The sequence below is a fragment of the Oryctolagus cuniculus genome, chromosome X, assembly GCF_051225735.1.
Source record: "Oryctolagus cuniculus isolate XC-2025 breed Fujian yellow rabbit chromosome X, ASM5122573v1, whole genome shotgun sequence".
Taxonomy (NCBI): Eukaryota; Metazoa; Chordata; class Mammalia; order Lagomorpha; family Leporidae; genus Oryctolagus; species Oryctolagus cuniculus.
Genome location: NC_142888.1, coordinates 85696698 through 85715569, shown reverse-complemented (window position 1 = coordinate 85715569; position 18872 = coordinate 85696698). Strand labels below are relative to the sequence as shown.

The window sequence follows — 18872 nt, the reverse complement described above, 5'->3', positions numbered from 1 at the left end:
TCAAGAGCATTTGCTTCGCAAGTGTCTGAAGAGGAACACTGTACTCCAGAATACAAGAGATGACCTCACCCAGAAGCCAATATCACCAAGATTTCCCAAAGAATTTAAGAAAAGGAGAGGTGTAAGAAGCAACCTTGACTAGTAAATCAGATAATATTCTAGAAGACAAAAGAGGAAGAAGACACATTAACTGAAATTAAAAGGTATCTTTTGGCATCTCAGCATTTGATACTTTTCAGATGAGAGGACTGAAAGTAATTAACAAAAATGTTTTAGAAATCATTTCTTGTCTAGGGCAAGCTTCTTTAAAAACTCTAAGCAAAAAAATCTAATCAAAAATAATCACTTCGGCCGGCGCCATGGCTCACTAGTCTAATCCTCTGCCTGCAGCGCCGGCATTCCGGGTTCTAGTCCCAGTTGGGGTGCCGGTTCTGTCCTGGTTGCTCCTCTTCCAGTCCAGCTCTCTGCTGTGGCCTGGGAAGGCAGTGGAGGATGGCCCAAGTCTTTGGGCCCTGCACCCGCATGGGAGACCAAGAGGAAGCACCTGACTCCTGGCTTCGGATCGGCACAGCGCACTGGCTGTAGCGGCCATTTGGGGGGTGAACCAACAGAAGGAAGACCTTTCTCTCTGTCTCTCTCTCTCACTGTCTAACTGCCTTTCAAAAAAATAATCACTTCAAACGATAAATATGAACACTGGGTAAAAAGGAAGTACAATTATGATATAATCATATAAAACTGTGTCTCCAAATGATCTTAAAGGAATTTTAAGAATGTTTTGTATTAATTTGTTGGAAAGGGAAGGGGAGGGGGAGGGGGGAGGGGGGAGGGGGAGGGAGAGGGAGAGGGAGAGGGAGAGGGAGAGGGAGAGGAAGATCACTCATCCACTGGTTCACTCCACAAATGCTTACAATATTTGGAGTCCAGCCAGGGCTCCCACATGGGTGGCAGGGATCCAGCCACTTAAGCCATTACCGTAATGTTTCCCAGTGTGCACATTAACAGGAATCTAGAATCAGAAATCCAGCCAGGACTTGAACCTGGGTACTCTGACATAGGATAAGGACATCCCAAGCAGCATCTTAACCACTGCACCAAATAACAACCACAGTAAGTATTATTTTATGTAAAAAAAATAAGGTATTCATGGATATTCACACATTACTAAATGGACTACATTTTGGAAATGTTACAAAGTCCCTTATGCCATTTTAGGTCCTCTAGAGTAACTCTTTCTGCCCTAAATAGCCGTCTAAATGTTGTAAGCAGTTATTAAATAATTATGCAGTTCTATTCCATAAGAGATTGCAATGATTATGGATGAAATATGTTTTACTCTTGAAGCTTAGGGACACTTCATGAAAGAAGTATACTACTATAAAAATATTCACTGAGGAAGATGACCCAAGTGCTTGGGCCCCTGTCACCCATGTGAGAGACCTGGATGGAATTCCAGGTTCCTGGATGTCATGGCCATTTGGGGACTGAACCAGCAGATACAAGCTCTCTTTATCTATGTAACTATGGGTTCCAAATAAATAAATATTTTTTTGAAAAAAAAAAAACCTGAACTTTCTAATAATGACAAGTATAACATTTCCACTGCCTTTTCTTTTATTATGGTTTGTTAATATCAACGGGGCAATGATTGTCTGGTTTATGAAGAAACAAAAAAATGTTAATATTTTACCCCTCTTCCCCCCTCTGAGAAAAGTAGCTCTGTGTACTTGAAACAAATAACAAATTGGCTCAGAAGGATTGCCAACTCGGTCACAAGTGATCCCAGAAGAACTGGAGTTGCCACAGTTTCATTGATTGCCAACTCAAAAGACAAATGTGTGACTTCAGCACTGCCACCAAGCCAACTTCAAAATAATGCTATAAATTTTTATTGAGAGAAAGGCAAGAGAAGGAACTGGTATTTGACTGTAGTTAGTATTAACTCTCAGTTATATATACTAACCAGGGGGAAAAGAGGAATGGATAAAGTAAATGGATAAATAGCAAATTTGAAAATTGGATATTACCTGTACATGTTCAGATACTCCTTAATTCAATATTCTTATGCTTTTCTCTGATCTCTTCTATTTCAGTTATATAACTGTTGGTTCAAAATAGGTCAGACAAAGAAATGGGCTTGTTCCTCCATAAATTGCTCAGGGATATTGGAAAATTTATTGGACAGTGCAATATTTTAACATATTTAAAGTGTAATGTTTACTTGCCAAATAATTTTTAAAGAACTGATTCTTTAAACATATGATTCTATTAGTGTATAACAGCTGCCATGTATTATGATGGAAAAAAATTTGTATCAACACTCAACATATTACTCATAAAGACATTTCCCAAAAACCTTTTTTAAAAATGTTTAGAGGCAGAGACATAGAGACAGAAAGTGCTAGAACAGGCAGAGACAGATATGAACCCAATCTGCTGGTTCACTCTCCAAATGCCCACAATGCTGGATCAAAGCCAAGTCTTTTGCTGCCCACATCAAAGGATCTGTTTAGCAACAAGTTGAAGTCAGTGGCCAGAGTTGGGTACTAAACCCAGGTACTCTGATATCAGAGGTAGGTGTCTTAACTCTTAGGCTAAATGCCTGCTTCTCTTCCACCATAAATCTTCTTAAAATCAGGATTTGACTTTAGATATCATTAAGCGCTGTAGTTAAAATACATTTGTATTGTGAAAATACTAATTATTAGTTTTGCTATAATATTTGAATGTGAATAAATGGATTCATTGAGTTAATCTTAAAACCGTTCAGTCTATACCCCATATTAGCATATGTGATTCAATTAACTAGTAAAAAGCAAGATAAAACTTTTTTTTAGAGCAAAAGATAGGATTATAGTCTCCTTTTACTTTATTGAGAACACTCAATATTAATTCAATACAAACTGGATATGGGCCCTGCTCCATGTCTATAACTGCATGTATTTATCTATGCATCAAAATTCTATCACAACAAAGTTTTGAAATGAAAATGGTAATTTAATATTTCATTAAAAGAAAATCTGTTAATACTTGACCATCTATGTTAACACAATGAAATGGTATAAAAGATAATCCCAGAGTAACATATTTGATTTGTTCAACTCTAGATTCACCTAGAAAATGGCATCACTTTTATAGTTAGAAAAGACTTAAAGATCATGTAGTCTATCCTTGACATTTTGCTAAAGAAGGAGCAAAGACCCAGAGAGATTAAATGGCATAAACAAAATTTTAATGCTTTCTGAACTATAACATGTTGTTTCTGTATAATTACAAAGGCTGGTCATGTGTATGTAAATAAGAACTGTCTGAATATAATTGGACAAAGAGTTTACCAGAGAATAATCACCACTTTTATGTAAACTTATGTATGTGTGTGTATCATTCGTCACCATCTACCCATATCCTGCCCCCACTCCTAATTATAATTAATCAATAGAAAGCACAATGGAAACTCTCATAATGGGAGATTCCTCTTATCATTACTGCCATGGAGTGGGAGTGGGAAAAAGAAGACTTCATCTGGCTGCTAAGACAATAGAGAAAAATTAGAGGATATGCTCTTTAACTAGGGTACTCATACAGAAAAAGGCAGAAAAACACAATCTTTTCTTAACAAATTAACTCATGACAACTCAACTCTAACTCAAGTCTCAGTTGTATTTTACCATAATGCATTCACCATAATTTACCATTCTAACCATAATGCATTTACATTATGAGCTAAGTAGTGTTCTATGGAGCAGGTAGAAATCCAATAATCATATTTAACAAAGTTTCTATGGAAAAGCATGTTAAGTCTCAAAGAGTTAATTTATCAATCTTTTAAGGCATAAGCCAGTCATAAATTAAGTACTGCTTAAATATATCTAACATATACAAACATAGATACTTACATTTATAGAAGTATGTAAATAAACATGTAAAAGGAAGAATAAATTAGCTAATGAGTAAGTGAACAGAAAAAAAATACAGGGATATATACTTATGTGAAGAAGAAGGGAGTAAATTTTGGAAACTTCTGGAGCAAAGCTGTTTTTTCACTCTCCTGTGAATAACCACAAAAGCCTCATAACCTTTTTGCCTCTAAATATTTCCTGCCCCACTAACCATGCCTAAAACCTTCATATCTCTAGAGGCACAGTCAGGAGCACCACAGGGGACAAGAGAAGGTGAATAAAGAAACCACAGAATGCTAATTTCATATTAAATCTTGGCTGTCTAAATATACAAAGCATTGAAACACACCAGGTCAGTAGTGTCAGCAGGAATTCCAAATGCATTCAGGTGATTAATAATGTCCTCGAGATCTTGGGACATTTGTTTCAGCTGAACATCTATATTTTCTGCTAATCTGTAACTGAAAAGAAAGGTAAAATGAAGAGATTAACAAGAAGTATCTTCACTATATATTGTTATTACATACAAAAATGATACTGGAGACTAAATTTGTCCTAATTTCTCTACTTTCTTAGAGGGTTCTCAGTTATGACCAATGGCACATTTTCATGGATGCAACATTCATAATATTATTATTACCATATTCTAAAAAGACTCCAAAAGTGAAGGCTTTTATTCATTTGCCATTTTTATTATCACCTACTTACTCCCTGGTTAATACTCTGAGGTGCTCTAAAGTAACTCTTTTTGGGTTTCAAAATACACCCATAAGACACTTACATATATATGAGAAGTTATTTACTATTTAGAAATTTTCAATAAATGCTGCAATGTCTTCAATGATCTTGAATACATAGATTTCCAAAGTAAGTGTATACCACCAAGCAACAAAAGATATTCTGAGAAATGAGCTTCACCATAAAAGGCAGATAATTCTAATTTCACAACAAATCCATTAGTTATCTGAGTTCTTAAGATCTCCATCTATACTGTTAACACACACACACATACACTCACACACATGTGCACGTGCACACATACAACAAATTAATATGTTTGTGAAAATTAAAATGGTCAAGAGGATTTTTCAACCTTAATGTCTACAAAGATGAAAAGATTTAGTTAGATTTGTTGGTAATTATATTCTGCTTTTCTCTGCCACAGTACATAGTTGCCTAGATTGTTGAAGATTCTAGTGAAGATTTTATCACAATATAAACTTGACTACAAAAGACCATCTAATGTTCCAAAGATTCAAAGTATAATTAGGACTATATGGACAAAAATTTTATATATTTCAAAAATTATAGAATGCATAGGAAGAAATGCAAAGAAAAGAAAAATTCACAAAGGCAGAAATATAAAAGCAAGAATAAAACTAGGGTTATACAGATTAGCTATACTTATCACACTTAATGTCCCTACAAAAATATTAAATTGCAAGCCTTGTAGAAATAAGCTTTCTTAACTCACTAATGAACCATTGATAAAAGGAGTCCAATTTAGTCTCCATCCAAATTGTGTAGTGCATTCATACAAGTTCTCCTAGCACTTTATAAATTGGCCTGATTACCAGATCTTAGTCACAGAGAGAAAAAGTTACTATGGGAACACTGGCACTATAACAACAGAAGGTAAATAAAGAATAATGTACAAATAAAATATACCTAGCTGAAGATATTGACAAAAATGTCCCATTTTTTGAAAGCTATGCAGTATGGCCCTAGATAAATAAATCACCTTAAAAATATCAAATGATTTATTATTAAGCAAATGCATCAATATTAAATTTAGAAGAGTTGATATAAATATCCCATAATATTATGACTTCATACATATAAAATGGGCATTTCTAAGGACAAATTTTAAAAATATTAAAATCTTTATAGCAAACATACATAATGTTAAGATTAATAAATCTATAAAATGTCATAAAACAAAATTTCCAAAGTGATTCCATTTTAAAGCATACAGAAAAAAAACAAATCAATAAAGTCAACCATTGTCTTTTTCTATCAATTTTTATTCTGTTTTCTAACTTAACTCTCCCTCCCCCTTTTTTGGAATGCTTTCATATTACATAAATCCTACCCCATTCCTTGATCTTTATTCAATGACTTACATCCTCTCATGCTCCTCTTCTGTATGCTGCAGATAAACAGGCTCCCTATGCTTCTTCACAGCTTTCTCCAAAGGAGTCAACACATCTTCCAGCTCCTTCTGCTCTGATAGGATAAAATCCAATTCTTGTTCCAACCTGAATAAAATATGTCAATAGAAGGGCTGACGAAAGGAATTTGGAGTAACATAATAAATGCCAATAAACTACAAGGGGGGAAAACTGAACAAAATGATTAGTCTTTAATCTTTCAGCTTAGGAAAATCTAAAGCTCTACCTTTTCTGAGCCAGTTTCACTTTTTCCACTTCTCCATGTAAAGAAATAATCTAAAACGAAAAATAAAATATAATAATCTAAGTATTTGAATGTATTTAATAATTTTAGCACAATATTAATTTTCTTAAATACACACCAGATATGAAAGCTTTCCCAATTCAGGGCACTTATTATCTAAGGGAAATATTTGGAAGCCTCTCATCAACACTAGAATAGAAAGTTGACTACAAAACATTCTCTTGTGGTCATCTGAAAATATTTGTACAATATAGGTAGATTAATGGAACATCTTCCTACCTTCTCAGTATTCTCAATCAATATATGGTCCCAAGCATTGACTAGCATAGCTTGGAAAAGAAACTGCTTCTCTTGTTCCTCTAGATCAAGGCTCCACTTGTTCATCAGACCCTCCAGATCACCATATGTCATCACAGGAGTTGCTATCGAACTAAAAAATAAAAGGATGCAGTATGATCATATACTCATACTTCTAAAAGCATGGCCATATTTTTATAACAAATAACACAGATGGACTCTGAAGATAAAATAGCACCTGAAGAGTTCTCATACCTGCTCCACAACAAAGTAATCATAACTGGTAAAGATTATTTAAAAATCATTAAAATCTCTGGAAATTATCCTAGGGGAATATAGCAAATATTTATCAACAAAGCTGCTAAATCACACTAAGAGCTGAGGACTATGCTACAATCTGCTCCTTCTCTTCCAACCATCCCAGCTCAGTAATGGTGGAAGCTCCGTTCTAGATGGATGTGGCCAAGGAAATAGAACTCTCTCTCCCTCTACCCCTTAGTCAAAGTGATCCATTCCCCCCTATCTGAGCAGAGTGGGTCTCCCCAACTGGGTGGAGCCAGGTAGAACTACAATTCCATTGCCAGGTGGTATCAAAAAGGCTGAGCAGCCAGCTGATCTTTGATCCCACAGCCAGTGGGTCCAGGCCATGTTCTAATTCTTCTGATGGGGAACTGTTGGTAGGGCTCAGTGAGAAAGGTAATCATAAATCCTATGCTTGGCAGAAGCAGGCAGTGCTCCAATTATCCCAGGGGGTACTGTCAATGGGCTCTAATGACAAGCTGAATCTTAATCTCCACCAAGCAGCAGTAAGAGTTAACGATGCAGAGTGAGGCAGGATTAGTCTCCATCAGGCTTCACTCCTTGCCTCTGGTGTCAGGGAGAAGCAACAGAGAGCTGAACCTGTTGTCATTAAGACCGAACAAAGTAACGCAATTTGGGACTAGTAAGGAGTCTGTTTCCCACCAGCCTCAGGGTCAGCAAGGCTCAGTGGAGATCTTGACTTCTACACCCACTGGAAAAATCAAGGCAGGGCAAAGAAGGGTGCAGTCTTGTGTGAGCAGGATCCAGCAGAGAGCTAAGCCTTCATACCAACCCAGCATCAATGAGTCTGAATGACATGGTTTGAGGTACGTAGTTCACATCCTACTTTCTTCCTCCCCTTGTGCCAGTGGGGTGTTAATAGAAAGCTTAAATCCTGCCTCTACCAGCAGCAACTAAGCGATATGGATCAGTCTCCATTTCCCCTTGATATAGGGTTCCAGGACCCAGTTGAACTGAGCTTTCATCCCCACCTAGAAGCAACGAAGTGATGTGATGCTATGCCCCATTTTCATGAGAAATGAGCAGTGGGACTGAGGGAGTAGTTAAACTTCCATATCACCCACATGCATTGAGGCAGTGTGACTCAGTGTTCCACATTTGCTGGGGAAGTGTGGGCAAGGTATAGTGGCAAGATGAACATACAAACACACCCATACCTTGCACTATACCTCAATAAGGGAACTGACTAAAGATTAAAAAAAAATGTAAATAGGACTCTAATTCTCTAACATAATAGACAAAATACCCAGGACATAATAAAATATTAATCATCATATAACGAACTAGGAAAAACACAACTCTGAAGAGCAAAGATAATCAACAGATGCTAACATTGAGAGGTATCAGATGTTGGAATTATCTGAAAAGAACTTTAAAGCAACCATCAGAAAAAGAGTCAAGCAATTTTGAATTTTCTTGAAGCAAAGGGCAAAGTACAAAATCTCAGCAAAGAAATGAAAATTACGAAAAACTATCAAGTAGAAAATATAAAACTTAAAAACAAAAAAACTGAAATAGCAAGTTTATCTGAAGGGTTTAATACTAGAGAACAGCTGTCAGAGGATAGAAATCAGTGAACTTGGGGCCGGTGCTGTGGCGTAGCAGGTAAAGCCGCCACCTGCAGCACCGGCATCCCATAAGGGCACTGGTTTGAGTCCCGGCTGCTCCACTTCTGATCCAGCTCTCTGCTATGGCCTCAGAAAGTAGTGGAAGATGGCCCAAGTGCTTGGGGCCCTGCACCCACATGGGAGACCTGGAAGAAGCTCCTGGCTCCTGGCTTTGGATCTGCACAGCTCTGGCCATTGCAGCCAACTGGGGAGTGAACCAGCAAATGGAAGACCTCTCTGCCTTTCCTTCTCTCTCTGTGTAACTCTGCCTTTCAAATAAATAAATCTTTTTTAAAAAAAGAAATCAGTGAATTTGAGGACCATAAAGAGAAAATAGGCAGAAAGAAAAAATTATCTCAACAATCTAAAGGACAATAATAAAAGAGGTAACATTTGTATAATAAGAGTTCCAGAAAGAAGAAACAGGAATGGAACCAAAAAATTATTTTAAAAAATTAAAAATTCCCATGGCTGGCATTGGGGCTGCCATTGTTCCATAGCAAATAAAGCCATTGCCTACAAAGCCACTATCCCATATGGGCACTGGTTCATGTTCTACATCCTGGCTGTTCCATTTCCAATCCAGCTCTGTGCTAATGGCCTTGGAAAAGCAAGAAAGAATGAGCCAAGTGTTTGGGCTCCTGCCACCTACATAGGAGACCAGAAGAAGCTCCTGGATCCTGGCTCCCTCCTGGCCCAGCACTGGCTGTTGCAGCCCTCTGGGGAGTGAAATAGTGGATGGAAGATCTCTGTCTGCAGTTCTTTCAAAATAAATAAATAAATATTTTTAAAATCCCCAAATTTGGCAAGAGATATAATCCACAGATTCAAAAAGTTGAATAATTCCAGAGTAACTCAAAGAAATCCATGCTAAGGCACATAATAATTAAACTTCTGAAAACTAAAGAGAAAGGAAAAAAAAATCTTGGGCATATCAGAGAGGAAAAAAATTCATTACTTAAAGGTAAACACCTATTTGAATGACAGCAGATTTCTCACCTGAAGCCATGGAGGCTAGAAGAAATAAGCACATTTTGCAAGTAATGAAAGGACAAAAGTATTGACAATGACTTTTATTTCTGGTTAAAATGTCCTTTGTAAATGAAGAGGAAATAAATATATGCTCAGACAAAATCTAATTAAGAGCATTTGTTGTCAGAAAAATCTATCCTTGAAGATTAGCTAAACAGAAAGCAAACAAAAACAGAAGACTTGAAACATCACATAAAGGAAACAAGAACATCAAAATGTGTTAAGTATACTATTTTACTTCTAATAAGTTTCTTAAATCATATTTGATGGTTTATACAAAAGTTATAATTCAATGTTATATGATGCTCAATGTACATTAAGGAAAAACTTAAGATGTTATACTTTAAAGGTAAGAAGGGTAAGTGGAAATAAGGTTTCTATACTTTACCCAAAGTGTAAACTGTTAATATGACTAGATTGTTTTAATTTAAATATATATTGTAATACCTAGAATAACTAACCCTATACAAAACCATATATTAAAAACACTATAAACAGAACACAATGGAACTCTAAAGGAATATTCAAACAGTCAATAGGAAGGTAAAAAAAGAGAAAAATAGTAAAAATCAGAGATAACAAACTGATAATAAAATGGCAGACTTAAGTTCTAACATATCCATAATTACCATACATGCAAATATGCTAAATATGCCAATTCAGACAGAGATTGGCAGAGTGCATAAAACGCAATCTAACAAGATGCTTTCTTAAAAAAATCACTTTCAATACAATGACATACATAGGTTAAAAGTAAAAAGACAGAAAAAAAAAGTAAAAAGACAGAAAAAGATGTATACCCTACAAGATTAATTTTCAAAAAGAAATAACTGTCAATATCTGATAGAGTATACTATAAAGCAAAGAAAATGTATCAATGTCAAAGAAACATTACATAATGATAAAAGAATCAAGGCACCCAGAAATTTAACAATCCTAGATGTTAAACAATAAAATAATAAGAGTCTTGGGGCAGGTTTTTGGTCTAGTGGTTGAGAGAGTGGTTAAGATGCCCACAGGAGTACCAGGGTTTAATGCTGGGCTCCAGCTCTTGATTCCAGCTCCCTGCTAATATGATCCGTGGAAGATAGTGGTGATGGCTCTGCCACCCAAGTGGGAGATCTGGATTGAGCTCCTGCTTCCCAGAATCAGCCTGGCCTATCACCAGCCATTGCTGGCACTTGAGGAGTGAACCAGTGGATAGATCTATATATTTCTCTCTGCCTCTCACAATCAATCAATAAACCTGAAACAGAATTAGATTTAAAAAAAAAAAAAAACAGAGCCTCAAAATGTATGAAACGAAAAGAGATATAGCTAAAGGCAGAAATAGACAAATCCAGTAATAGATGGGAACATCAAGAAGCCACTTTGCAAAACTGAAATAAAATAGTAGAGAAAAAAAGAATACAGAATTTTTGGGCTGGCATTGTGTCATAGCAGGTTAAGCCTCTGACTGTAATGACAGCATCCCATATGGGCGCCAGTTCAAGACCTGGCTGCTCTACTTCTGATCCAGCTCCCTGCTAATGTGTCTGGGAAAGAAACAGAGGATGGCCCAAATTCTTGGGTCCCTCCACCCATTTGGGAGGCTCAGAAGAAGCTCCAGGCTCCTAGCTTTGGACTGGCTGAGCCCTGGGCCATTCTGGCCATTTGGGGAGTGAACAAGCAGATGAAAGATCTCTCTGTGTCTCTCCTCCTTTTTCTGTAACTCTGTTTTTCAAGTAAAACAAAAATTAATCTTTAAAAAAAGGATACATTATCTGAAAATTCAATGAAGCAACAGAACCACCTGACCAGAGAGCATTCTACTCAACAGGCAAAACAACCAAATGAGTTTTAAAGTGTCCATGGAATAGTCACCAAGGCAGACCATATCCCCAGCCATAAAACAAACCTGGACAAATATAAAAGAACTGAAATCAGGGACAGTGCTGTGAAGTAGCAGGTAAAGCTGCAGCCTGCATTGCCGACATCCCATATAGGTGCCAGTTTGAGTCCCGGCTGTTCCACTTCCAATCCAGCACCCTGCTAATGTGCCTAGGAAAGCAGCAGGAGATGGCTCAAGTGGTTGGGACCCTGCCTTCATGTGGGAGACCTGGAGGAAGCTACAGGCTCCTGGCTTTGGAATGGCCCAGCTACAGCTGTGGCAGCCATTTGGGGAGTGAATCAGCAGATGGAAGACCTCTCTCTATTCCTGCCTCTCTGTAACTCTGCCTTTCGAATAAATAAATCTTTTATAAAAAATGCTGAAATCCCTTCAGAGAAAGGTACCTCCTTCTTTGATGGCCCATTCTTTCCACTGGGATCTCACTCACAGAGATCTTTCATTTAGGTCTTTTTTTTTCCATAGTGTCTTGGCTTTCCATGCCTGAAAGACTCTCATGGGCTTTTTAGCTGGATCTGAATGCCTTAAAGGCTGATTCTGAGGCCAGAGTGCTGTTTAGGACATCTGCCATTCTATGAGTCTGCTGTGTATCCTGCTTCCCATGTTGGATGGTTCTCTCCTTCTTAATTCTATCAGTTAGTATTAGCAGACACTAGTCTTGTTTATGTGATCCCTTTGACTCTTAATCCTATTGTTATGATCAATTATGAACTGAAACTGATCACTTTGACTAGTGAGATGGCATTGGTGCATGACACCTTGATGGGATTGAATTGGAGTCCCCTGGAATGTTTCTAGCTCTACTGTTAGGGGCAAGTCAGATTGCGCATGTGCTGAACTGTACATCTCCTCCCTCTCTTATTCCCATTCTTATATTTAACAGGGGTCACTGTTCAGTTAAATTTAAACACCTAAGAATAATTGTGATTAATTAAAGAGTTCATATAATGGTATTAAGTAGAACAAAAAAAATACTAAAAGGAATAAAGTAGTAAGTTGTTCCTCGACAGTCAGGACAAGGGCTGATCAAGTCATTGTTTCTCATAGTGTCCATTTCACTTCAACAGGAAATCATACACAGCATATTCTCTGATCATAATGGAATCCAACTAGAAACAAATATAGAAAGGAAAAACACCCAAACAGTTGGAAATTAAATATCCATCTAAATAGTACATGGGTCAGAGAAATTTTTACAAAAGAAATTTTTGAAGTATATAAAGCAGAATGAAATTACAACAAAACAAGATATATGAAACACAACTAATGCAGTGATGAGATATTTATAGCACTAAATGTTTACATTACAAAAGAGGAAAGTTCTCAAGTCAATAGTCTAATTTTATACCTCAAAAAAAGAAAGAAAGAAAAAGACCAAAATAAATCCAACACAACCTGAAAAATTTAATAGAGTGGATATCAATAAAATTGGAAATGGGAAAACAAAAAAAATCAGAGAATAATCAGTGTAACAAAAACTGGTTCTTTGTAAAAATGATCAATAAAAGTGATCAAAGAAGGCCACAGACTACCAATATTATAAATTAAACTGGAATATACCTACAGTTATTAAAAAGACAATAAGGGAATAGTAAGAACATTATGTTCATAAATTTGACAACTTAGAAGAAACAGACCAATTCCTTGAAAACTATACACTACTAAAATTCATTAAAGATGGACTAGATAACCAGAACAGTCTAAGAACCATTAAAGAAATTCATTTGCATTTTAAAATGTCCTGTTGGGGCTAGAACTGTGACACAGCAGGTCAAAGCCTCGGCCTGTGGTGCCAGCATCCTGCATGGACTCTGGTTCGAGTCCCGCCTGCTCCAATTCCGATCCAGCTCCCTGCCAGTGTGCCTGGGAAAGTGGCAGAGGATGGCCCAAGTGTTGGGCCCTTGCACCCACGTGGGAGATTCAGAGGAGGGTCCTGGCTCCTGGCTTCAGATCAGCTCAGCCCCAGCAGTTCTGGCCATTTGGGGAATGAACCAGTGGGTGGAGGATCTCTCTCTCTCTCTGTGTCTCTCTGTCTCTCTCTGTGTCTGTCTGTTTCCACCTCTCTCTGTAATTCTTTCAAATAAATAAAATAAATCCTCAAAAAATGTCCTGTAAAAGAACTATCTAGGCCCAGAAAATTTCACTGGCGAATTCTGCCAATTTAATGAATTAATGCAAATTTTGTATAATGTCTTCTACAAAATAAGAGAATACAATCTTTCCCAGATCATTTTATAAGGCCAGTGTTATCCTGATGTCAAAACCAAGAACAGGAAAGAAATTAATTACAGGGGCCGACACTGTGGCTCAGTAGGTTAATCCTCCACCTGTGACACCGGCATCCTATATGGGTGCTGGTTCTAGTCCCAGCTGCTCCTCTTCTAATCCAGCTCTCTGATGTGGTCTAGGAAAGCAGTGGAGGATGGCCCAGACGTTAGGGTCCCTGAACCTGCATGGGAGACCCAGAACAAGCTCCTGACTCCTGGCTTTGGTCAGTGCAGCTCCAGCCATTGCAGCCATTTGAGGAGTAAACCAACAGATGGTAGACCTTTCTCTCTGTCTCTCCCTCTTCACTGTCTGTAACTCTATCTCTCAAATAAATAAATAACACCTTTGAAAAAAGAAATAAATTACAAAAAATATAGCAAATCAAAGAATATATTAAAAAATTATACAACTTGACCAAGTGGTATTTATTTCACATATGCAAGACTGGTTGAACACCTGAAAATCAAACAGTGAAATCCACCATGAAATCAAGACAAAGAAAAAAATCTAAAAAGATTGTATCGAGACTGAAAAAGCATGAGACACAAATATGTCCAATTGATTTTTGACAAAGATACAAAAGTAATTCAGTAGTGGAGGATGGTCTTTAAACAAATGATGTTGGAAAAATTGAACATCCATAAAGGAAAGAAAAATGGCCTCAATCTAAACTCCACACCTTATATTAAAGAACTCAAAATGGATCAGGAGCTTGAATGTAAAATGTGAAACTATAAATCTTATAGAAAAATAGGAGAAAATCTTTGGGATCTACGGTGAAGCAAAGAGTTTTTATAATTGACACTAAAGTCAAAAAAACTGTTAAAGAAAAACTGACAGATTATTTATCAATTAAAAGGTTTTCTTCAGCAAAAAAGACATTGTTAAGAGGATGAAATTTTAAGTTATAGTGTTAGAAAATACATTTATAAATCATATATCTGGAAAAGGACTGGTATCCAGAATATATACTAAACTCTCAAAGCTGAACAGTTAAAAAAAAAGCCCTGAACATTAAAAATCAGAAAATGGACAAGAGATATGAATAGAAACCTCACCAAAGAGGATGATGGCAAATAAATACACAAAAAGATGTTTAACATCAATAGTCATCAGGGAAACTCAAATTAAAACTATAATGAGGTATCACTTCACATCTATCACAAGGTCTAAAATAAAAAATAGTGCAACCAAATCCTGATTAGAATGTGGACAGTCTGGATCACTCATATATTGCTGGTAGGAATGTAAAATGGCAAAGCCATCTTAGCAATTTCCTAAAAAATAAACATGCAACTATTATGCCACCCAAATGAGACTAAGGATCAGAAAAAAAACTACACAAAAGTTCACACTAATTTTATTCATAATAGCCAAAAAACTGGAAACAATCTAGATGTCCACCAACAGATGAATGATTAAACAAATCATAGTACATCCACAACACCATGGAATATTACTCAGAAATAAAAAAGAACAAACTTAGGCCGGCGCTGTGGCTCACTAGGCTAATCCTCCGCCTTGTGGCACCGGCACCCTGGGTTCTAGTCCTGGTCGGGGCGCCGGATTCTGTCCCGGTTGCCCCTCTTCCAGGCCAGCTCTCTGCTGTGGCCAGGGAGTGCAGTGGAGGATGGCCCAAGTGCTTGGGCCCTGCACCCCATGGGAGACCAGGAGAAGCACCTGGCTCCTGCCATCGGATCAGCGCGGTGCGCCGGCCACAGCGCACCGGCCGCGGTGGCCATTGGAGGGTGAACCAACGGCAAAGGAAGACCTTTCTCTCTGTCTCTCTCTCTCACTGTCCACTCTGCCTGTCAAAAATAAAAAAAAAAGAACAAACTTAATGCAAGAAATAACTTAGGTGGAACTCATGAAATTATGCTGAATGAAAAAAATCCAATCCCCAAGGGTTACTTATATATAATCCCATCTATATAGCATTCTTCTCATATCAAGATTAAAGAAATGAAGAACATAATTGTTGTCCAGAGTCAGGGAATGGTGGGGAGGGTTATGGATGTGGCAGTAAAACAAGAGAAGTCCTTGTGGTGATTTAACTACTCTGTATCTTGACTGTACCAGTCAGTATCTTAGTATTATAAGATGCTATCTTTGGAGAAAATTATAAAGCACATATATAATGTTTCCTATTATTTCTTAAAAATATATGTGATTCTACAAAATATCAAAATAAGAAGCTTAATTTTAAAAAGGAATAAATATTAGGGAAGAGCATAATATCATATATAATAATGCAGGCTCCTCACCTGGCTCACCCATTATCAAGTATGTGATCATGAGCAGATTATAAAATTTTTATGTGCTCTGATTTTTTTTATTTATTTGACAGATAGAGTTATAGACAGTGAGAGAGAGCGACAGAGAGAAAGGTCACCCTTCCATTGGTTCACTCCCCAAATGGCCACCACGGCCGGTGTTGCACCTATCTGAACCCAGGAGCCAGGTGCTTCTCCCTGGTCTCTCATGCGGATGCAGGGACCCAAGGACTTGGGCCAACCTCAACTGCCCTCTCGGGCCACAGAAGAGAGCTGGACTGGAAGAGGAGCAACCAGGACTAGAACTGGCACCCATATGGGATGCCGGCACCACAGGCGGAGGATTAACCAAGTGAGCCACAGTGCCGGCCCCCTCTAATTTTCTCATCTACGAAATAGGAAGAAAAATATCACCTATCTCGTAGGCTTCTTGTGAATATTAAATGACATGATGTTTGTAAAGCACTATCATCTTGATAAACACACAGTGATTGTGCAATAAGTGGCTATTAGTAATAGTAATGATTGTACTACTGGTAATCAAAAGGCAAAGATGTACTGTTTGTTGGTTGCTCAACTTCTAAGCTACAGAAATCTTTCTCTAACTGTTCCCTCAGTCATTTATCTAACTTTCAAATATAAATTATGACTTACATGTGACAAATAAAATGAAACATGAATTTTCAAGAAATAGGCTTACTTAACAGTCGAAGTAAAAGGTACAGAATGAACACTGATTGGGTCAGTGTTAATCCAAGCTGATGCCAGGGGCTTTAGATTCTTGTTAAAACCACTGTTGATTATAGTAGTGGTGGTGGTGGTGACAGTGGTGGTGGTAGTTGTTGCTGTTGTAGCTGGAAAATAGAACATATAATGTTAGTAAGAAATGAGAAACTTGTGTTTTAAGCCTTGATAATTCGGGTTAAGAAATATTTATGTATTCTTAAAAATTGTCAGTTTGAACACAAAACTGTTTCAATATGAGTGACACATATGGCTGGCCAGGTATCTGGATTAACCTTCCTGTGAACCAAACATCTTGCCATAGAAAAATAAAACTTACTACCTAACTAGCTTGATAACCATTAAATAAATGGAATCAATCCTTAAAGCTCTTGTATAAACAAAACTCCAGGCCCAGATGACCTCCTTGCTAAGTTTCACTAAATATTCAAGGAAAGAATAATTGCAATTCGCAAAAAACTCTGTACATCTCTATCTGTATATTTACATGACTATATTTCTGTAATTCATTCTGAGAAATGAAATTACTAGATCAAAGGGTCAGCATGCTCTAAATTTTAATGTATCTTGCCAAATTGCCCTACCAAAAGGATTTTTCTAATTTGCATTCCTTTCAATAGGGGAGAGTACCTGTTTCTCTGTAGCTGTTAATCATGGGGATATAACTTTGCCAACCTAATAGCCAAAAGCCTCCAAAAGCTATGTCTATAATCTAGACCCCTCTTCTGCATGTCTTTTCCTGCTGCACCCCTACTAGAATGCCTTGCCCTTTACAGGTGAAATCCTAGTTCATAGCTTCATTCAAATTATTTGTTCTTCCTGTTTATCGCCCACTTCTCTCCTATTTGTTATTTCATTTTGGTTTTTTAAACTTCTGTAGCATTTTTGATTTGTACTACATACTGAGAACTTAAAGAACAAAGCACTAAAAATTGCAGCTGGTGGGCACTGGAAATGTTTTCTTCTTTTTGGTTCTCTGCATTTTTCAAATGTTCTTAGAATTAAATACTGCTTCTGTAACAAGACTTTTTTTGTAAAGATGTATTATAACAAGTTCACAATTGTTTGTTCCTTTTATGTTAACCTTACTTTCCAAATTAGCAATATTTTCAGGTTAATAACTGTACTAGATAAATACATAATTCATGGTACCACCTGCCACATGCATTAACTATTCTAAAGGAACTGGCAAAAGGAAGAAAAGAAAAGAAAGAAGAGAAAAGAAAGAAAAGAAGGAAGAAAGAAAGAAAGAAATTGGCCTACCCTATTCTTACTGAGGGAACAGGCTCAGACATTCCTCTTTTATTCCAGTAACTCTATCCTTTGCTCTTGGATCACAGATGACTGGGTCAGGAGCAGGCATGTGAAGCATTAGAAGTCGCTCCATATGCTACTAGCCTGTGCAAGGTTCTGGCATGAAAAGCTCCACACAAACACAGATAACGTGGATCAGAGTCTCATTTTCCTTTTCAGAAATTTAGCAATATGGTAGGATCCAATTCTAAGTAGAAATATAGAAATACTTCCAAAAATATGGAAAGAATCAGACTCTAGGCAGAAAGCAGGGAATATTTCCAAAAGCGTAAGAAGAATAAGATTGTAGGAAGGAGTTGAAAAGATTGACACAGAAAGGCTTAAAGCAGAAATAGGGGGCCATGAGTAAGTCAAAATTAAGAATAATAACTATTAAATTCCAATCTCATTGAGGTAAAAGTATCATGGCAATGTTTATAAAAGATTTCTATAAGATTCCATTTCCCTTTTGGACACAAGAATCCTTAGGATAATTCCCCATTCTTCATGTTAGTCCTTGTGAGGGTGAAATGAGCACCACAAGGAAGACCATGCTCAATCATGAAATAACCCTGGGGTCATTAATAGTCAGAACACTGGGGAGATTTCAGATTGGATCCTGAATGGTATTTTTAGACATACATCATTGAGAATAAAAATCTTATTTGAAAGGAAATTCTTCTGCGGTAGAGGCCTTTGTCTTTTTTTTTTTTAAGATTTATTTATTTATTTATTTATTTGAAAGTCAGAGTTACATAGAGAGGAAAGGCAGAGAGAGAGAGAGGTCTTCCATCCTCTGGTTCACTCCCCAAGTGGCCAAAACGACCAGAGCTGC

General features: G+C 37.1%; 1 protein-coding gene across 5 annotated transcripts in view; it reads right to left on the bottom strand.

Annotated features, from left to right (window-relative positions):
* NUP62CL (nucleoporin 62 C-terminal like) overlaps window positions 1-18872 on the bottom strand; it is a 109054-nt gene that overhangs the window by 20526 nt on the left and 69656 nt on the right. For 4 of the 5 annotated variants that reach the window (XM_008272850.5, XM_008272852.5, XM_008272849.5 and 1 more), the window contains 5 exons: window positions 16701-16854; window positions 6594-6744; window positions 6297-6346; window positions 6023-6157; window positions 4249-4360 (listed from right to left, as the gene is read on the bottom strand). In XM_008272850.5, the coding sequence (XP_008271072.1) occupies window positions 4249-4360; window positions 6023-6157; window positions 6297-6346; window positions 6594-6744; window positions 16701-16854 (602 nt within the window). The remainder of the gene's footprint in view (window positions 1-4248; window positions 4361-6022; window positions 6158-6296; window positions 6347-6593; window positions 6745-16700; window positions 16855-18872) is intronic. The other variant, XM_089323956.1, reaches the window with a different exon arrangement.